Source organism: Chanodichthys erythropterus, chromosome 6 (assembly GCF_024489055.1).
Source record: "Chanodichthys erythropterus isolate Z2021 chromosome 6, ASM2448905v1, whole genome shotgun sequence".
NCBI classification, from domain to species: Eukaryota; Metazoa; Chordata; class Actinopteri; order Cypriniformes; family Xenocyprididae; genus Chanodichthys; species Chanodichthys erythropterus.
The window spans coordinates 2,508,226-2,525,066 of NC_090226.1; the positions used below are offsets into that span (position 1 = coordinate 2,508,226).

Here is a 16,841-nt window from a genome sequence, read left to right on the forward strand (position 1 = left end):
GGTATGTGTATTGCATTTCTCTGCCCTGTCATTCCCGGTGTATAACTGTTGTAATGTGTTCATTGAACTTTCTAGAGACTTCGGACATCATATTTTCCCCATTTATGTAATAGACAGAAAAATAAATTGAAGAATACTAAAAAAGCAGCTGTATATTTCTTTCCATGAATTTCCATAAGATAGTGAGCTGTTTTATTTTTTTATTATTATTCATTAATTCATCATTATGGCAAAAGATATAAAGAGGTAAAAAGTTCTATGGCTCTTGATAAGTTATTATTCCGTGATAAAAGCAGTTCCCACAGGTTTTCTAAAGCTAATTAGAAGCAATATGCAATCTCTTAAAGGGATAGTTCACACAAAAATGAAAATACTGTCATCATTTACTCACCCTCATGTCATTCCAAACCTGTATAAATTTCTTTGTTCTTTTGAACACAAAGGAAGATATTTTGAAGAATACAAGAAACTGAACTGTTCTGGGGCACCATTGACTTCCATAGTATTTTTTTTTCCTACTATGGAAGTCAATGGTACCCCAAAGCAACCTGGTTACAAACTTTCTTCAAAATATCTTCCTTTGTGTTCAACATAACAAAAAAAAACAACTTGAGGGTGAGTAAATGATGACAGAATTTTCATTTTTGGGTGAACTATCCCTTTAATAGCTGCAGAATTGAACCAGCAATAAATGGGGCAGACATAGTAGTAAATGCACAAATAAACCAAGACAACAACTGACCCTTTGCAAAGACCCGCCCCCCCCCCTTAGTTACTGTTGCTTTGTCCGACAAGCCATGGCGCGGTCACGCCACACAGAGTGAAAAATACATTGCATAGCAAAGAGGACACTGACAACATGTCAACAGACAAGACAGAGCAGGTTACTTATGATGAAGAAATTCAAACAATAAAAACCGTTTTGTGGCTCTTTGATGTGTCGTGACAGATTGCTCTTCGGACATATTGACAGATTCAGTTACTCGCGTAACCCGAGTTCCCTGAGATAACATTGCGTAGCTGGCACATTAGATTAAAAATGGCCTACTTCCTGTTGAACATACCAAATGACTGTCACTTTGAAAGTTGTCTGACTCGAGAAGAACAAAAGTACCAAGTTTGGAACATATAGGTAGTACTATATAATATGTATGACATATATCTATTTACAATGTTTATTTACATAAAAGGAGGCACTGCAGGGCCCTCCACAACGCACACGACAATGGCTGACGAATTTTTAAGCATGCCTCAAAAACACCTAAAGCCTTGAAAATAATAGCAATAATTGTAATTATAATAATTTGGGACCAAATCATATAGCAGCAAAAAAAAAAAAAAAAAAGTGTATCAAATATCTGACATATTTGTTAAATCACTAAAATCTAGTTAAAGAAACCAAAAGATTCAAGACTTACTATGAGAAAATTAGCATTTTATTTATTTTTTGACAAAAAACGGAATCCACATTACAGGCTTTTAAGTTAGTGTGACTTGAAAATGAAATGCTTCAAAAATATTATAAAACACTGATAGTGATGTACATTAATATGCCACAAAGTGCATAATGAGGCATTCATTAACAAAGCATGCATCGCTGGCAACACATTTCCATCATAATTCTCAGGCACAATGATCTGACAGCATTCGTTTGGGGATGTAGTCGTTTCCTGGCACTGCAATGACAGTGAAGGAACAGTTCATGATCTGAGAAAACAGAGAAAAAAAGAAATCTATATATAGTATTTTTATATATTCACATTTCAATCAAAATGCATGCAAATATTACATGCAAAAACTACGCCTTTGCATTGCATTACTGCATTGCCCAAAATGCAAATAGTATATACTAAAATTTACACTGGGGTTCAAACTGCATATGCCTAAAATATATACGTGCATAATTGCATAAAGTGCTTTTCACTTGTCTCAAAAGATGATTTTATATTCCTTAATATGCATCACAACACACAAGAAAATACAAACTCTGAACTCTCATCGATGTTATTTCTCACCTCGGCGTTAGACTGTAAAGCACAGTCTGTCAGATTCACACTCGCCTGATTCTCACAGACGGTCTGCGCAGCTTTTATCTGTAACGTGTATTTAACCCGTGCAGGAGGATACAGCTGCAACAAACGCATTATGAGCAAATACAATAGATTAAAGGAGCTGTGAGTCATATGATGAACATCACACTCACCTGAGCCGTGTCTGATATGATATCCACCACTTTAAACGCATACGGGTAGTTACTCATGCGATTGTGGAAATTCATGGCAAAGTTTGCCACGTTAATGACATTACTGTTGTAGTTTAGTGTCATGAGATCCCCTGAAACAATAAGAGCTGAGAAAATGGATGCAAAAAGGGTCCGAATGTAAACCATCCTGGCAGGTTGTGAATCTGTGGGAACAAAAGCAAAGTCAAAATCATCAAGGTGCCTCAGTATGAGGGTGGAAACATAAGAGTCATAAAATACACACCTCTATTTATTTCTCAACGCAGCGTCAGTGAAAAACATCCTGCTGACAGAGAGACGCTCATGCTTGAGTTCAACTCGCCGACTCATCAAAAACTAGAGCTTTTCCATCGCAGATCATCACTGAAAATTCATTTCATATTCTCATGTTCTTCACTGCAGCTGCAGTGATGTGTTTACATCATCTTCCAGGTCACATGACCAGACTAGGACCCGATGCTGAGCAGTCCAGAGTATATCCTGCTGAAAAATTCTTAAGGAACCATTCTTGCTGGAAAAAAACAGCTTTTTAGCTTTACTGTTTTTAGATGGTGTAAGCTGGCCAGACTGGTTTGGTTTGATAGTTCTGGCCAGCTTACACCATCTAAAAACAGCAATAGTTGTATAAGTTGGAGGCTAGTTGATTGTATTTATCCAATGTGCACAAATAAACACTTTAGTTTAAACAGCAGGAAAGTTAATATTTGATAGAAATGATCCACTTCTTTTGCAGGAGCATAAACCGCCATTTTACTGCTGTAATATGAGGCTGAAATGCACAGCTGTCGAGACTTTTAAAACCACTTCCTTGATTAGTTCTTGGCATAAATACAGCTTTGTCATTTCCGTGAGCATCAGTGTGATCTGAACGACGCAAGATGATCATTCTCAGGACAGAGGAACTCAAACAAGCTGAGAGCGTTTTGAAGCAGTTTTTTCCCGAGTCCATCAAGGTGTGGAGAGTGTTTTACTTTATACTGAAAAGGTTAACCTATCGGATTACCACAATGCTTTCAGTTTCACCAGCTGAAGAGCAGCAGCCGTTAATAATTACTTGTTTTCCAGGTTTATGGCTGTATATTCCACATAAACAGAGGGAAACCTCACAATCTGCAAGTGATTGCAGACCAGTGGCCAGATTTCACTGTCATTATTTGCAAACCGAAAGTACAGGTAATATAATTTTACATCATATCATATCACTTTTTTTTATTAAAACAGTGGTTTACTGAACAAAATGTGTCTCTGTTTTTAAATTCATTCAATTATAATTAACATTACTATAATATTAAAAGTTAATACAGCCCAAACTATTCAGTTGACACAATCATTAACACAGTGGATGTAATAACTATTGTTTTTATGACGGATTTATTTAAACATTAAATAATAAAGACATCACTAACAGGTTAAGTTAAATATAATTCATATATATGCTAATATAGTGCATATATTTAGTGAAAGAGTTAATTTCTCTAGCGAACTAACAAGCTGTGGACACTGAATGACATTTCTGAGGTAAATTTAATACGTGACATTGTTTACAACGCTGTTTTATCGACGTCTTTCCGCGGTTGAAACTCTAAATCAAGGATTACACTTGATATGACACGTTTCAGTAAGTTTACTGTATCTTTTAACACCTTAAGATGTTCATCCATATTCATTCAGTAACTAGCCGTGAAGAGGAAGAGACGATCGCGTTCTCTCGCGCGCCGTTTGATCTGAGGCGCCAATACTGCGTCTATTACGTCACATTAAAAAGCGTCAAAACGGTATTTATTGTTTGAATTTCGTGATAAAATCGACAGAATTTGAAAGATGACACTTTATTTTTTATCGGAAGTAACAAAACAAAGAATTTATTGCGATTATTGGTGGTTAATGCTGGTTACTGCCGCGCGCGCCCTCTAATGGATTGGAGTGTGGATCACGTGTCTATCTATCTATCTATCTATCTATCTATCTATCTATCTATCTATCTATCTATCTATCTATCTATCTATCTATCTATCTATCTATCTATCTATCTATCTATCTATCTATCTATCTATCTATCTATCTATCTATCTATCTATCTATCTATCTATCTATCTATCTATCTATCTATCATTCGCTCTGTCATTCTATCTATCTCTCTGTCATTCTATCTATCTATCTATCTATCTATCTACCTCGTTCTAAGTTCTATCTATCATTCACTCTGTCATTCTATCTATCTATCTATCTATCTCTATCTATATCTCTGTGATTCTATCTATCGTTCTATCTATCGTTCTATCTATCATTCTATTGCTCTGTGATTCTATCTATCTATCTATCTATCTATCTATCTATCTATCTATCTATCTATCTATCTATCTATCTATCTATCTATCTATCTATCTATCTATCTATCTATCTATCTGTCTATCGTTACAGGGCACAAAGGATCGAGAAGGAGATTTCAACATTTACAGCATCTACTCAAAGAGCAAAGAGAGCCTGAGGAAGTTTCTGGACACACCTGGTGTGATCAATAAGGACTCATTCACATTATTGGCAGGTACACACACTCTATTCACAAACTCCTTTATTTGACTGTGGCCAAATGAAACATGCATTAACCTGCTGGTTGATAAAGGGGTTGACTTCAGGCATTTAGAAGCGGTTCAGGAGTTTGCGGATCAACATAGAGTTCCTTGGAAAGTACAAGCAGTGACGAATGTTTTAATGCTTCAGGAGGCAAACCAGCTGCAGTTTAATCAGAGGTACATCACCGTCACATGATCCTCTTTATCAAGAGAGATGCTTAATCTTACAAAACATGTTCATCCACCCCCTAAAGAAATATTATATCAGCTGTTATATTTTCCATTTATTTTATATTTTGTATGGAAGCTTGTTTCCTATGGAAGCCCATTTCTGCCACATAAGAAATGTGAAGTCAAAATGATGACACTAAATTAGAATTATGACATAAAAAGTTGAAATTATTATAACAAGTCTAAATTATGAGATTATGACTTGGTCCTTTTTTATAATTATAACTTTCAAGTCAGTCATAATTACTATTATGTCATACTTCAACTTTTTGTCATAATTTTGACTTTTTATTTCATAATTATGACTATAATTTTTACTTTATCTCATAATTATGTCATCATTTTCACATTGTCATATTTTTTTACTTTTCAACTCATAAATATGGCTTGATATTTAATAATTTTGACTTTTTATCTTGACTTAGTCATATTGAATTTTTAAGTCATAATTTTGAATTTTCATATCAGTTATGATATAGTATGTCATAATTTCTTTAGAAAATCTAATTTGAACTTTTATGTAATGTCATTTCGACTTTTTATGTCTGACTTAAGTCAATTTCGGCTTTTCCTATCATAATTATGACTTAATGTCATAATTTTGACTTCATCTCATAAATATGACTTGATATCATAATTTTGACCTTTTATCTCATAATTATGCCATCATTTTGACATTGTCATATTTTTTTGACATTTCATCATAAATATGGCTTGATATTTCATAATTATGAATTGTCATAATTTTGAATTTTCATGTCAGTTATGATTTAGTATGTCATAATATCTTTAGACAATGTAATTTAAACTTTTATATAATGTCATTTTGACTTTCTATGTCTGACTTAAGTCATAATTATGACTTAGTATGTTATAATATCAATTTAGTTTATTTCGACTTTACATCAAAATTATGACCTTTTAAATCATAACATTGACTTTTCATCTTATTATTATGACTTAATAGGTTATAATCTTGACATTTCATCTCACATATATGACTTAGTAGTATTTCTTAATTTCGACTTTTTCTTTTTATGTCATAATTATGATTTAATTTTTCAGAATTGCGAGTTATAAAGTCAGAATTTCGAGAAGTCGCAATTACCTTTTTTATTTTTAGTTTCCTGGTGGAAACAAGCATCCATAATTTTTCAGGGTTTCTAACTGTCTCTAAATGAAGTTAACACATTTTATTGCTTTTAAATACCTCGTTCTTGCAAAGATTTTCCTTGTTTTAATAGTTGACATTTTCTGATTTGTTTTCAGTGATTTCAGTTCAGCATGTCTCAGATTTTCTCCGCTCAGCGAAGCTCAAGCACATCTGGTGAACAGCACATGGAAGTACGGCGGAGACAGTAACAGCTACAACTCAGTGCTGAACTACATCTCCCATAATCCTTCACTGTGTGTGATCGAGGAGGGTGGCACCGAGCCCGTCTCTTGGCTGCTTGTGTACCAACACGCTGCTCTCGGTTTACTCTATACGTTACCACAACACAGACGTAAAGGCTACGCCAAGTTACTGGTGTCTATCCTGGCCAAATCCCTCCTGGAGCGAGGACACCCTGTGTACTGCTTCGTGGAAGAGGGAAATGACGCTTCCTACAAGCTTTTCACATCACTGGGGTTCCAGCATTCACAGGTTTACAGGGCGGTGTGGTTTCAGCTCAATAAACGAGAGGACAAGAAATAGAAATGCAAATCACTTTCTGGAGTTTTTAATCACTTCTTCATGATTTCTATTATAATACTATTTAAAATTATATAAATATATATATATATATTAAATATTTATAGCTTACAACAAACTCTGCATGCAAATGTGCAAATATAAAACCACTTGAAATGTCACTCAGAAGTTTTTAATGACCATTATTTGTAATATTTATATATATGCATTTGGAGTTTTTAAATCACCTCTTCGTTATATATATATATATATATACATACAATTTTATAATTATAAATTGTCTATATTATTAAATAATATTAAAATAATTAAAACTATGTATATGTATATATATATATATAAGATACACACACACACACATTTTTATTTTTATATGCATATTTCTAGCATATACATATATATAATTTTATAATTATAAATTATGTCTATATCATTAAATTATATTAAATTAAATAAAACTATATATATATATATTTAATTTAATATAATTTAATGATATAGACAATTTATAATTATAAAATTATATATATGTATATGCTAGAAATATGCATATAAAAAATAAAATTTGTGTATATATATACACAAATTTTATTTTTTATATGCATATTTCTAGCATATACATATATATAATTTTATTATAAATCTGTCTATATCATTAAATAATATTAAATAAAATTAAAACAAACTATATATATTCATTTTTATTTTTATATGCATATTTCTAGCATATATAAAGAAGCATCACTTAATGTCACTGTGGAGGTTTTAATTGCCTCTTCATTATTTGTAATATTTTTTACTTTTTATATGCATCTACTTTTAGCTTAAAATAAATCAGCATACATGTAAATATAAATCACTTAAAATGTCACTGGAGATTTCAAACACCTCATCATTATATGTCATTTGAATTTATATGCATGTTTCTAGCATACAAAAATCTGCAAGCTGTTTAAAGTAGTGTATACTTGTGTAAGAACAGTCATTTTGCCCTTGACATACTCTTTTACCATGTATTTTTGCCTGAAACACTTCAGTAATAACTCACAGTCACAATGCATATAAATCTTAGTTTTATTAAGTCGTATCTCCTACATTAGAGTACTATAAAACAGTACAAAGTTTATATAATGTAGAAATCACCTAATATTCTAATAAAAACTGTACAAAACCTGGATAAAACAGAGTACACAAATAAAGTTAACAAAATGGCACATCTCATTTTTTAGCTGGTACTTCCCTTTGCCATAAACAAGCATTAGGCCTGTGCTAATCCGTTTATGCATTTCTAAAACTTTTTTTAAGATCCATTTAAAAAAAATAAAGGCCTAAAATCATTAAAAAGCTCTTGATATGCTTCTAAAATCGAGCGTTACCTCAAAACGGCTTCAGTGAAACGATACCAGGGCTACTGTGAAAAACACAAGTGCTAATCTACACACGTCTGCAGTGAGCACCACATGTTACCCCACACGACTGAGCCACAATACAATAAATAAAGTGAAATGACATGTTAGAACGACAGTATAACGGTCACGTCTACAGGTTCATGGCACTGGAAACCCATTTAAGGCAAGAGGGACTGAATGACATGTAGTAATGCAAACACAAACACGGTTGCATACCTAGTACACAACCACTTTGGTTAAAAAGCGCCTGCAGTTTTCAGACACTGCAATGGTCCGATCCCTTAAGATCTAGTCCGTCAAAGATATTCCCTGATGAAGGGATTGTAATGTGACGAGAGAGACTCGTTGGCAGCTCGTCCAAGTCAGTGGCATGTTTAGAAATTAAAGTGGCGATGCAAGTTCAGTTAAAGGCCACTAGGTGGAGGCAGCGGCTATGAGTCCTTCACTGTGATGCATGTTGTGATGGAGCTCTGCCTTGCATATGGTGGATCCTGCGCAATGCAGCGAGCTGACAGCAGGGGGCTCCTCGTCACCTGTCAACATAAAACACATGCATGAACTGCAGCAAACCTCTGTCTGAAAGTGCATCTACACGCTTCTTGCACAAGAATCTGCAGAATGGATTTAAAAAGTGCTGTAAGCAAATCATAAAATGTGCCCATTCTCTAAAGATATGGCAGAAGCAAAACTGCTGGAATCATTTGCAGCATCTTTAAGTATGATAATGTGCGTTAAGCAGTGCATACTACAATCTAACTAACTAGTAGCTGAAAACGCTACCAAATATTAATATTAAACACATCCAGAACAGATCACGGCATTTGATCAGATTCACTATACAGTATATAATAATAAAAACATCAATAATAATAATCATAATATTATTAAAAATAATATTTAATTGTATTATTAAAATTCTAAAAATGTAAGTAATCAACAAAGTAGTATATTACTATTGCAATCATACTTTTTTTTTTACTGTAAAATAAAAATGAGTATTAATTATTATTATTAATACTATTATTAAAAACAATAATATTCTAAATATTTTATTTTAGCGTATCTAAAACATTAATCAATAAATATTACTATAGCAATAATACTACTATAATGTAAAATAAAAATATTAAATAATAATAATAAATATTAGTATTATAATTAAAAGTAATATTTTTATTTTATCATTATTTAAATTAGAAAAATTAAACTAATAAAGAAATATATTACTATTGCAATCATACTACTGTAGTGTAAAATAAATATGAGAATTAATAATAATTATTCATTACTATTATTATTAAAAACAACAATATGCAAAATATTTTATTTTAGCATTTCAATTACAAAATTAAATCAAATAAATAATATTAGTATTCACAATAATATAAAAATATAATAAATATAATAAAAAACAATAATATTAGTATTCATAGTATAAAAATTATGATTTTTTATCATTATTTAAATTAGAAAAATTTAATTAATAAAGAAATATACTACTATATATATATATCATACAAGTGTAGTGTAAAAATATGAGTTTTATTGAGAATATGAGAATTATTTTAATAATAATGATTATTATTACTATTATTATTAAAACAATAATATTCAAAATAATATTGAATTAAATATAATTAAATATTTCAATTTCAAAATCAATCAATAAATAAAGAAATATTACTACCACAATAATACTACTGTAGCCTAATGTAAAATAAAAAAATATTTAATAATAATAATAATAATAAATATTATTAGTATTATTATTAAAAATAATATTTTTTATCATTATCTACATTGGAAAAATTAAACTAATTAATAAAGAAATATATTACTTGCAATAATACTATTGTACAGTAAAAAGTATTTAATAATAATTTCATTTTACAGAACAGCAGTAAAATTATGATACTAGTATTTAGGGCTGAATTAATTTCTTTGCTTTCAAACATTAAAGTACAGAGATTTTATTTTGGTGGAAAATAATAGCTCCACTTTTATAAAGAAATCTCATTAAAAATGTGATCAGACAGTTGCATTTGAAAATACAGAAATCCGTATAAATGTGTCATTTAAAAAAACAAACATTATCCTAAAAATGAATGTTAAATGATACTATTATAAAAGCTAAATATGCTAAATAATTCCTACCAAGTCCCGAGGAGGAGGACACACTGTCGGCCAGAGACGAGTTGTCGGCGTGATCCGGCGAGAGTCCTTCCATCAGCGGGATGGAGAGTTCAGACGAGGGCACGGATGAATCATAGATCCCAGAGTCTCTGGGCATCTCCGGAGGACTGGCTGATCCATCCATATGAAGAGCCGGCCTGGACGAACCCACGTCCTGACTCGACGAACCTTCCCCGAGCTCATCCTGCGACAAACTCAGCGAACAAAGTCCCGGCGTCGCCGACAGGATCAGGACGTTGCTCCTCACCGGACAGTCGCTCTCCGAGGGAAGCTTCAGCTTCACCTCGTTCAGGACGAGCCCCGAATCGGGAGGGGGAACGGCGCGTTTGTTGGGCGGCGGCGGTGGCATGAGCTGCTTCTCGAACCAGTCGGGCTCCTGATCGATGTGCTGGTGCATGTTGCAGATGGCCACGTACAGCGAGCGGCCTGATTTGCTGCGGAAGTAGTTGCGCTTGCTGACGTTCGGCGGCTGCGGCTCGCGGTCGGTCAGGCTGAGCTGGCGGGAATGCAGTCGGGCGAAGAGCTGGGGCAGCTGGTCCATGAGCTTAAACTTCGGCGCCGGGCTGAGTGAAGTCGGCACGTCGCTCTCGTGAGAGTAGTCGAAGTACACCGCCATGAAGCGCGACAGGTCGGAGGACTTCTGCTGCACCTCTTTGAGTTTCTCTGCGATGATGGCTGTGGCCACGATGAACAGATCCCTGCTGCTGCCGGCGTCTCCGCTCACGCTCGGTTCCCGGTTGTTCTCCTTCGACGTGGCCTTGCCCTTGCGGTGTCTTTTCTCCACAAAGTACTTCAGGCCTTTGGAGCAGACGATGATGATGAAGTGAGCCTCATCGATACGCCGGCTCAGCCAGGCCATCTGACCCTCCTTACAGATCTCCAGATGTTCCCAGAGATCCAGAGACACCTGCACACACAAACACACACATGAATCCAGCTGAATCCTCAGGGAAATCAGTCGTGTATCATGCACTCTGATCCACTTTCACACTTGATGTCTTGATAAAGAGCACATGATCCAACAAGTTTCAATTTCACTTAAAAGCATCAAAGCTTCACATAAAAAAAAATATTTTTTTCCTCATTCAAAAAATATATTTTTTATTATTTAAATGATTAAAAAGAAAGAAAGAAAGAAAGAAAGAAAGAAAGAAATATTACTATGTTATGGTAAAATAAAAAACTATTACAACAACTACTACTACTAATAATAATAATAATAATTATTATTATTCAAAATAATATTTTATCATAATTTATCTTTATTTGAATAAGAAAAACTAAACTAATCAATAAAGAAATATATATATCTATTGTAATAATACCATTGAACATTGTTACAAGCATTTAATAATATTAATAATATAAAATAAACTGATCAATAAAGATAACTATTTTTCTGTCAAATAAAAACATTTCATTCAAAATATTTTATAATGATTATTTAAATAAGAAAAACTAATTATATATATATATATATATATATATATATATATATATATATATATATATAAATACTATTGTACATTGTAACAAGCATTTAATAATTTTAATAATAATAATAAACTAATCAAAGAAATATACAACTATTTTACTGTCAAATAAAAACATTTACTACTACTACTAATAATATTTATTAAATAATATTCAAAATATTTTATCGCAATTTATAAATGCAAGAAAAAAAAATATATAGTAATAATAATTCATATTAATATATATATATTGCAATAATTATAATCATTAATAAAATAATTATTATCTAATTTAAAAATATATAACTATTTTACTGTCAAATAAAAACATTTACTACTACTACTACTAATAATGAGAAAATAATATTCAAAATATTTTATCGCAATTTATAAATGCAAAAAATACAAATATATATATAGTAATAATAATTCATATTAATATATATATATATATATATATTGCAATAATAATTATATTCATTAATAAATAATTATTATCTAATAACAAAAAATATTTTACTGTCAAATATAAATATTTACTACTAATAATATTAATAAAACAATAATACTGAATATTTTATCATAATTTAGCATTGTTTAAATAAGAAAAATGATACTAATCAATAAAGAACTATAAAATAATATTAAACTAAAAATAATAAGTTTACTATTATTATTATTTTACAGAACAACAGTAAAATTACAATACTAATATTTATGGCTGTCCTAATTTCTTTCTTGTCGAACATTAAACTATAGAACTTTTATTTTGGCAGAAAATAACCTTAAAGATCCTCTTTTTTGACAGCAGATTTATAAATGAATCTCATTACAAATATGTGAAGATGGTTGGTGCGTTTCATTTTCAAATGCACAATATTTTATCCACTTTTACACAATGATTGGAGGTTAAGTGTTTGAGTTTATTATGATAAAGTATTTATCATTCTTTATCATGCTTCATGTTAACTAATGTAGATAACTCATTACTGTAAAGTGTCTCCAGCTAATGAGACCATAATGTAAAGTATTCCCATGTTTACTTTGGAAAAACAAACACTGATAATTCATGCACGTAACCAGGAACACTTTTTAATAAAGTAAATAGGATACATTTATTTCATGTTGACATTTAGATTAATATCTGTGGAATAATGTGGGTTACCAAACAGTCAAACTTTCTTCTGCCACTAGGTGGCGTCATCCGCACACATTACAAACCTGTTCTCGAAGTGAGTTGGTTTTACTGACCCCAAACTTTTGAACACTGGTGTTTTTGTACATTAACTAACACTCAAAAAGCCCAAGCCTCACCTCACACCCGCAGAAGTCCTGCAGGAAGAAGGCGAAGCTCTGGATGACAGCGAGATGTTTGGGACAGTCTTTACTGGAGTAACAGATGAAGATCTTGGGCCTCGGCCAGGGCCTCTCGACGTTCAGCGCCGTGGTCTGAGACGAAGACTCTGAGCTCTCCTCGTCCAGGTGGGAGTAGATGTTCTCTGCAGAGGAATTCCAGATCACAGACGTGAATCTAACCAGGATCAAATGAGATTTGTAGCGAGTGGAAAAAAAGTGCATTTATTGTTTCCATATGATGAGAACTCCTTTTAGAGCACTATAAGAACTGAAAGAAAAGCCCAATTTGTCCATGTTAGAGAAACATATGCTTTTGTGTAACAAAACTCCCTCATCCACCTTTGCAAAAATGCCCCATGGTAACCAAATTTTCAGCTTAAAATCCCATAACTAAAGGCATAAAAACATTAGGGGATGAATAGTGTTTTTGAACGAATCTCTTAAATGAATGATTCAATGGCTCACTTGTAAAGACTTCAACTGTTTCATTAGGGGATGAACAGCGTTTTTGAACAAATCTTTTGAATGAATGATTCAAGGACTCAATCGTAAAGACTTTGCTTGTTTCATTACTGGATGAACTGTCTTTGAACGAATCTCTTGAATGAATGATTCAATGACTCGTAAAAACATCGCTTATTTCATTAAGGGATGAACAGCATTTTTGAACAAATGTCTTGAATGAATGATTCAATGACTCACTCATAAAGACTTCACTTGTTTCATTAGGGGACAAACAGCATTTTTGAACAAATCTCTTGTATGAATGATTCAATGACTCACTCATAAAGACTTCACTTGTTTCATTAGGGGACAAACACTGTTTTTGAACGAATCTCTTGAATGAATGATTCAATGACTCACTCATACAGACTTTACTTGTTTCATTTGGGGACGAACAGTGTTTTTGAACAAATGTCTTGAATGAATGATTCAATGACTCGCTCGTAAAGACTTTGCTTGTTTCAATAGGGGACGAACAGTGTTTTTGAACAAATCTCTTGAATGAATGATTCAATGACTCTCTTATAAAGACTTTACTTGTTTCATTAGGGGATGAACAGTGTTTTTTGAACAAATCTCTTGAATAAATGATTCAATGACTCACTCGTAAAGACTTCGCTTGTTTCATTAGGGGACAAACAGCATCTTTGAACGAATCTCTTGAATGAATGATTCAATGACTCACTCGTAAAGACTTCGTTTGTTTCATTAGGGGACGAACAGTGTTTTTGAATGAATCCTTTGAATGAATGATTCAATGACTCGCTCATAAAGACTTTACTTGTTTCATTGGGGGATGAACAGTGTTTTTTGAACAAATCTCTTGAATGAATGATTCAATGACTCACTCATAAAGACTTCACTTGTTTCATTAGGGGATGAATAGTGTTTTTGAACGAATCTCTTGAATAAATGATTCAATGACTCACTCATAAAGACTTCACTTGTTTCATTAGGGGACAAACAGCATTTTTGAACGAATCTCTTGAATGAATGATTCAATGACTCACTCATAAAGACTTTGCTTGTTTCATTAGGGGACGAACAGTGTTTTTGAACAAATCTCTTGAATGACAATGCGTTTTTTTTTAAGTCACTTGTCGCCACCTACTGGTGTAACAATGTAATTGATACAATCTTTATTTGAAGCGTCAAGTTACTTTCAAAAAGTGATTTGCTCCATTTTGATCGCTACCGTTAACATCATCATTTATATCCAAACTATAAACTTTTATCCCAGTACGTCTGTGATAATATGAATATTTTGAATATGAATATTTGTTACATAAAGTTGGAAACTGTACCCAGAACAGTTATGTCAGGTATTCTGAAGAACACCCACATGTAATTACACACAAACACATGCATTACATACTAACAGGAGTTTCTTTTGTCTGGAACAAGCTGAGCTGCTGCAGAAATAGCGTGAGCACAAACGCTTAGATTCCATCATCCATTAATCCTCGTCAATGCCGCGAGATTACAGAGATCGCTTTACAGATACTGGACAAAAGCACGTTTGCGAGGAAACCAGAGACTCGCTAATGAAGAACACGTACCTTGCTGTTTCTTGCGACACATGACGGTGAAGAGGGTGGCGAAGGCGGACATGATGACCAGCGGAACGGTGATGGCCATGGCGCGGATCGGTCCGGCCCACGGGGAATGAACTGCAACAAACACAAACTACATCAGCTAAATGTTCACAAAGTCCAACCGCTTCATCTTTTTTCAGAAGATCAAAGCTCTTTTACCTTGGCTCACATGGTACTGCGTCTGTTTTCTGGTTGTGTTGTTGTCATCACGAAGCTGTGGGTTTAAGAAAGTGAATTTGTTGTACTTTGTTTAAATGAAACTCATTTTATATGATATAATTAACACTCTCACCTCTATTGCATACGTTCCTGGAGTGACGTCTTGTAAAACACATGTTGTTTTGGGGCCATTTTGCTCCTGCAAAGACATTTTTACATCAAATTCTAATGCATTTTATGTAAAATTACATGCAATGTTCAGTGCAATGAAAATATGATATGGTTAAATCACATTTATACAGTCTCGGGGTCTGTGTTTACCGATGCTATCCATTAACATAGGGTTTCTAATGCACTCACATGACCTCAAATGCATTCATGAAGAGGAATTGTTACTTTGAAAGCAATGGTGGGAAGCTGACATTCTAACAGTGATCTCACAGAGATCCGTGGAGCGTCTGAACTCTGGAATCCCCCGTTGGTGGCGTCGCACACCTCAAATTTCACCTCATTCTATTATCGCTACAAACAATGTTGCCCGGCCCGGCTACAAATACGAGCGCTGCGCTCTTCTGAAAAGAGCGAGGACAATGCTTTTACACCCTTTAATAGGAAGAATATGTGAAAGAATATGTGAAAGAATATGCTTCAAAAGAACCAGGTCGTGTTCCAAAATGACACAATTATGAAACACCTCATGCTAGTGCTGAAATAATAAAAGCTCTAAATGAAATGAATCCCAGAATTGTGATCTCAGGGCTTTGCATCAGCTACAGGCGTACAGGGAGAGCTTAAAAAATGATCAAAAACACACCATACGACTGGCAAATTTAAACATGGAGTGTCCTGAGACTTGTTTGCATCATTTTCTTTCTGCTGTTAATTAACCTGCATTTGCTGTTTTTGTATTATTTGGTGTATAAGTGAATTCATTGTGTTTAATTTACTATGGGTTTAAGCAAAGCTCATTACAAATAAAATGCATAATAATAAACCTACTAAATAATTAGTAGTAAATAATACCACCACTTCTACTAATAATAGATATAATAATAATTTATAACAACAATAATTGTTGTTGTTAATAATAATAATAATAATAATAATAATAAAATAGTAAATAATTAATAAATAATAATAAATACTACAACTAATAATACATGATATATTATTAATAAATGATTAATAATAATAATAATTTAGTAATAATCATATTACTTATGTATTATGTATTTTATTTATTATATTTATTATATATAACATAATATATTACATAATAGTTTATTATTTGATTATCATTAGATTTATTATAAAGAAAAGCCTTTTGAAGCCATATGACAAACAATAATTATTATTATTATAAAAATAAGGAATTATTATTAATTAAGTAATATATACTACTACTACTACT

General features: G+C 32.7%; 3 protein-coding genes across 4 annotated transcripts in view; 1 reads left to right on the plus strand and 2 right to left on the minus strand.

The window, feature by feature from the left end:
- Window positions 1-1,427: 1,427 nt before the first annotated feature.
- Window positions 1,428-2,817, minus strand: zgc:194981 (uncharacterized protein LOC561073 homolog). Of its 2 annotated transcripts, none has more exons than XM_067387068.1 (4): window positions 2,487-2,817; window positions 2,204-2,406; window positions 2,016-2,093; window positions 1,428-1,707 (listed from the first exon to the last, which is right to left on the minus strand). In XM_067387068.1, the coding sequence occupies exons 2-4, from the start codon at window positions 2,387-2,389 to the stop codon at window positions 1,624-1,626; spliced, it is 348 nt and encodes a 115-aa protein (XP_067243169.1). In that variant the 5' UTR covers window positions 2,390-2,406; window positions 2,487-2,817; the 3' UTR covers window positions 1,428-1,623. The 2 variants fall into 2 exon arrangements, with proteins under 2 accessions (XP_067243169.1, XP_067243168.1); XM_067387067.1 differs by having other exon boundaries at window positions 2,016-2,129; window positions 2,487-2,781.
- A 136-nt stretch (window positions 2,818-2,953) lies between these two features.
- Window positions 2,954-7,093, plus strand: si:ch73-106k19.2 (glycine N-acyltransferase-like protein 3). The gene is made up of 5 exons (XM_067387066.1): window positions 2,954-3,195; window positions 3,308-3,415; window positions 4,664-4,787; window positions 4,866-4,992; window positions 6,316-7,093. The coding sequence occupies exons 1-5, from the start codon at window positions 3,121-3,123 to the stop codon at window positions 6,740-6,742; spliced, it is 861 nt and encodes a 286-aa protein (XP_067243167.1). The 5' UTR covers window positions 2,954-3,120; the 3' UTR covers window positions 6,743-7,093.
- A 238-nt stretch (window positions 7,094-7,331) lies between these two features.
- il17rd (interleukin 17 receptor D) overlaps window positions 7,332-16,841 on the minus strand; it is a 50,336-nt gene continuing 40,826 nt past the window's right edge. Inside the window, exons 8-13 of the mRNA XM_067387069.1 lie at window positions 15,564-15,629; window positions 15,431-15,485; window positions 15,236-15,346; window positions 13,131-13,315; window positions 10,303-11,248; window positions 7,332-8,681 (exon numbers count right to left, since the gene is read on the minus strand). Of these exons, the coding sequence (XP_067243170.1) occupies window positions 8,563-8,681; window positions 10,303-11,248; window positions 13,131-13,315; window positions 15,236-15,346; window positions 15,431-15,485; window positions 15,564-15,629 (1,482 nt within the window). The 3' untranslated portion in view covers window positions 7,332-8,562. The remainder of the gene's footprint in view (window positions 8,682-10,302; window positions 11,249-13,130; window positions 13,316-15,235; window positions 15,347-15,430; window positions 15,486-15,563; window positions 15,630-16,841) is intronic.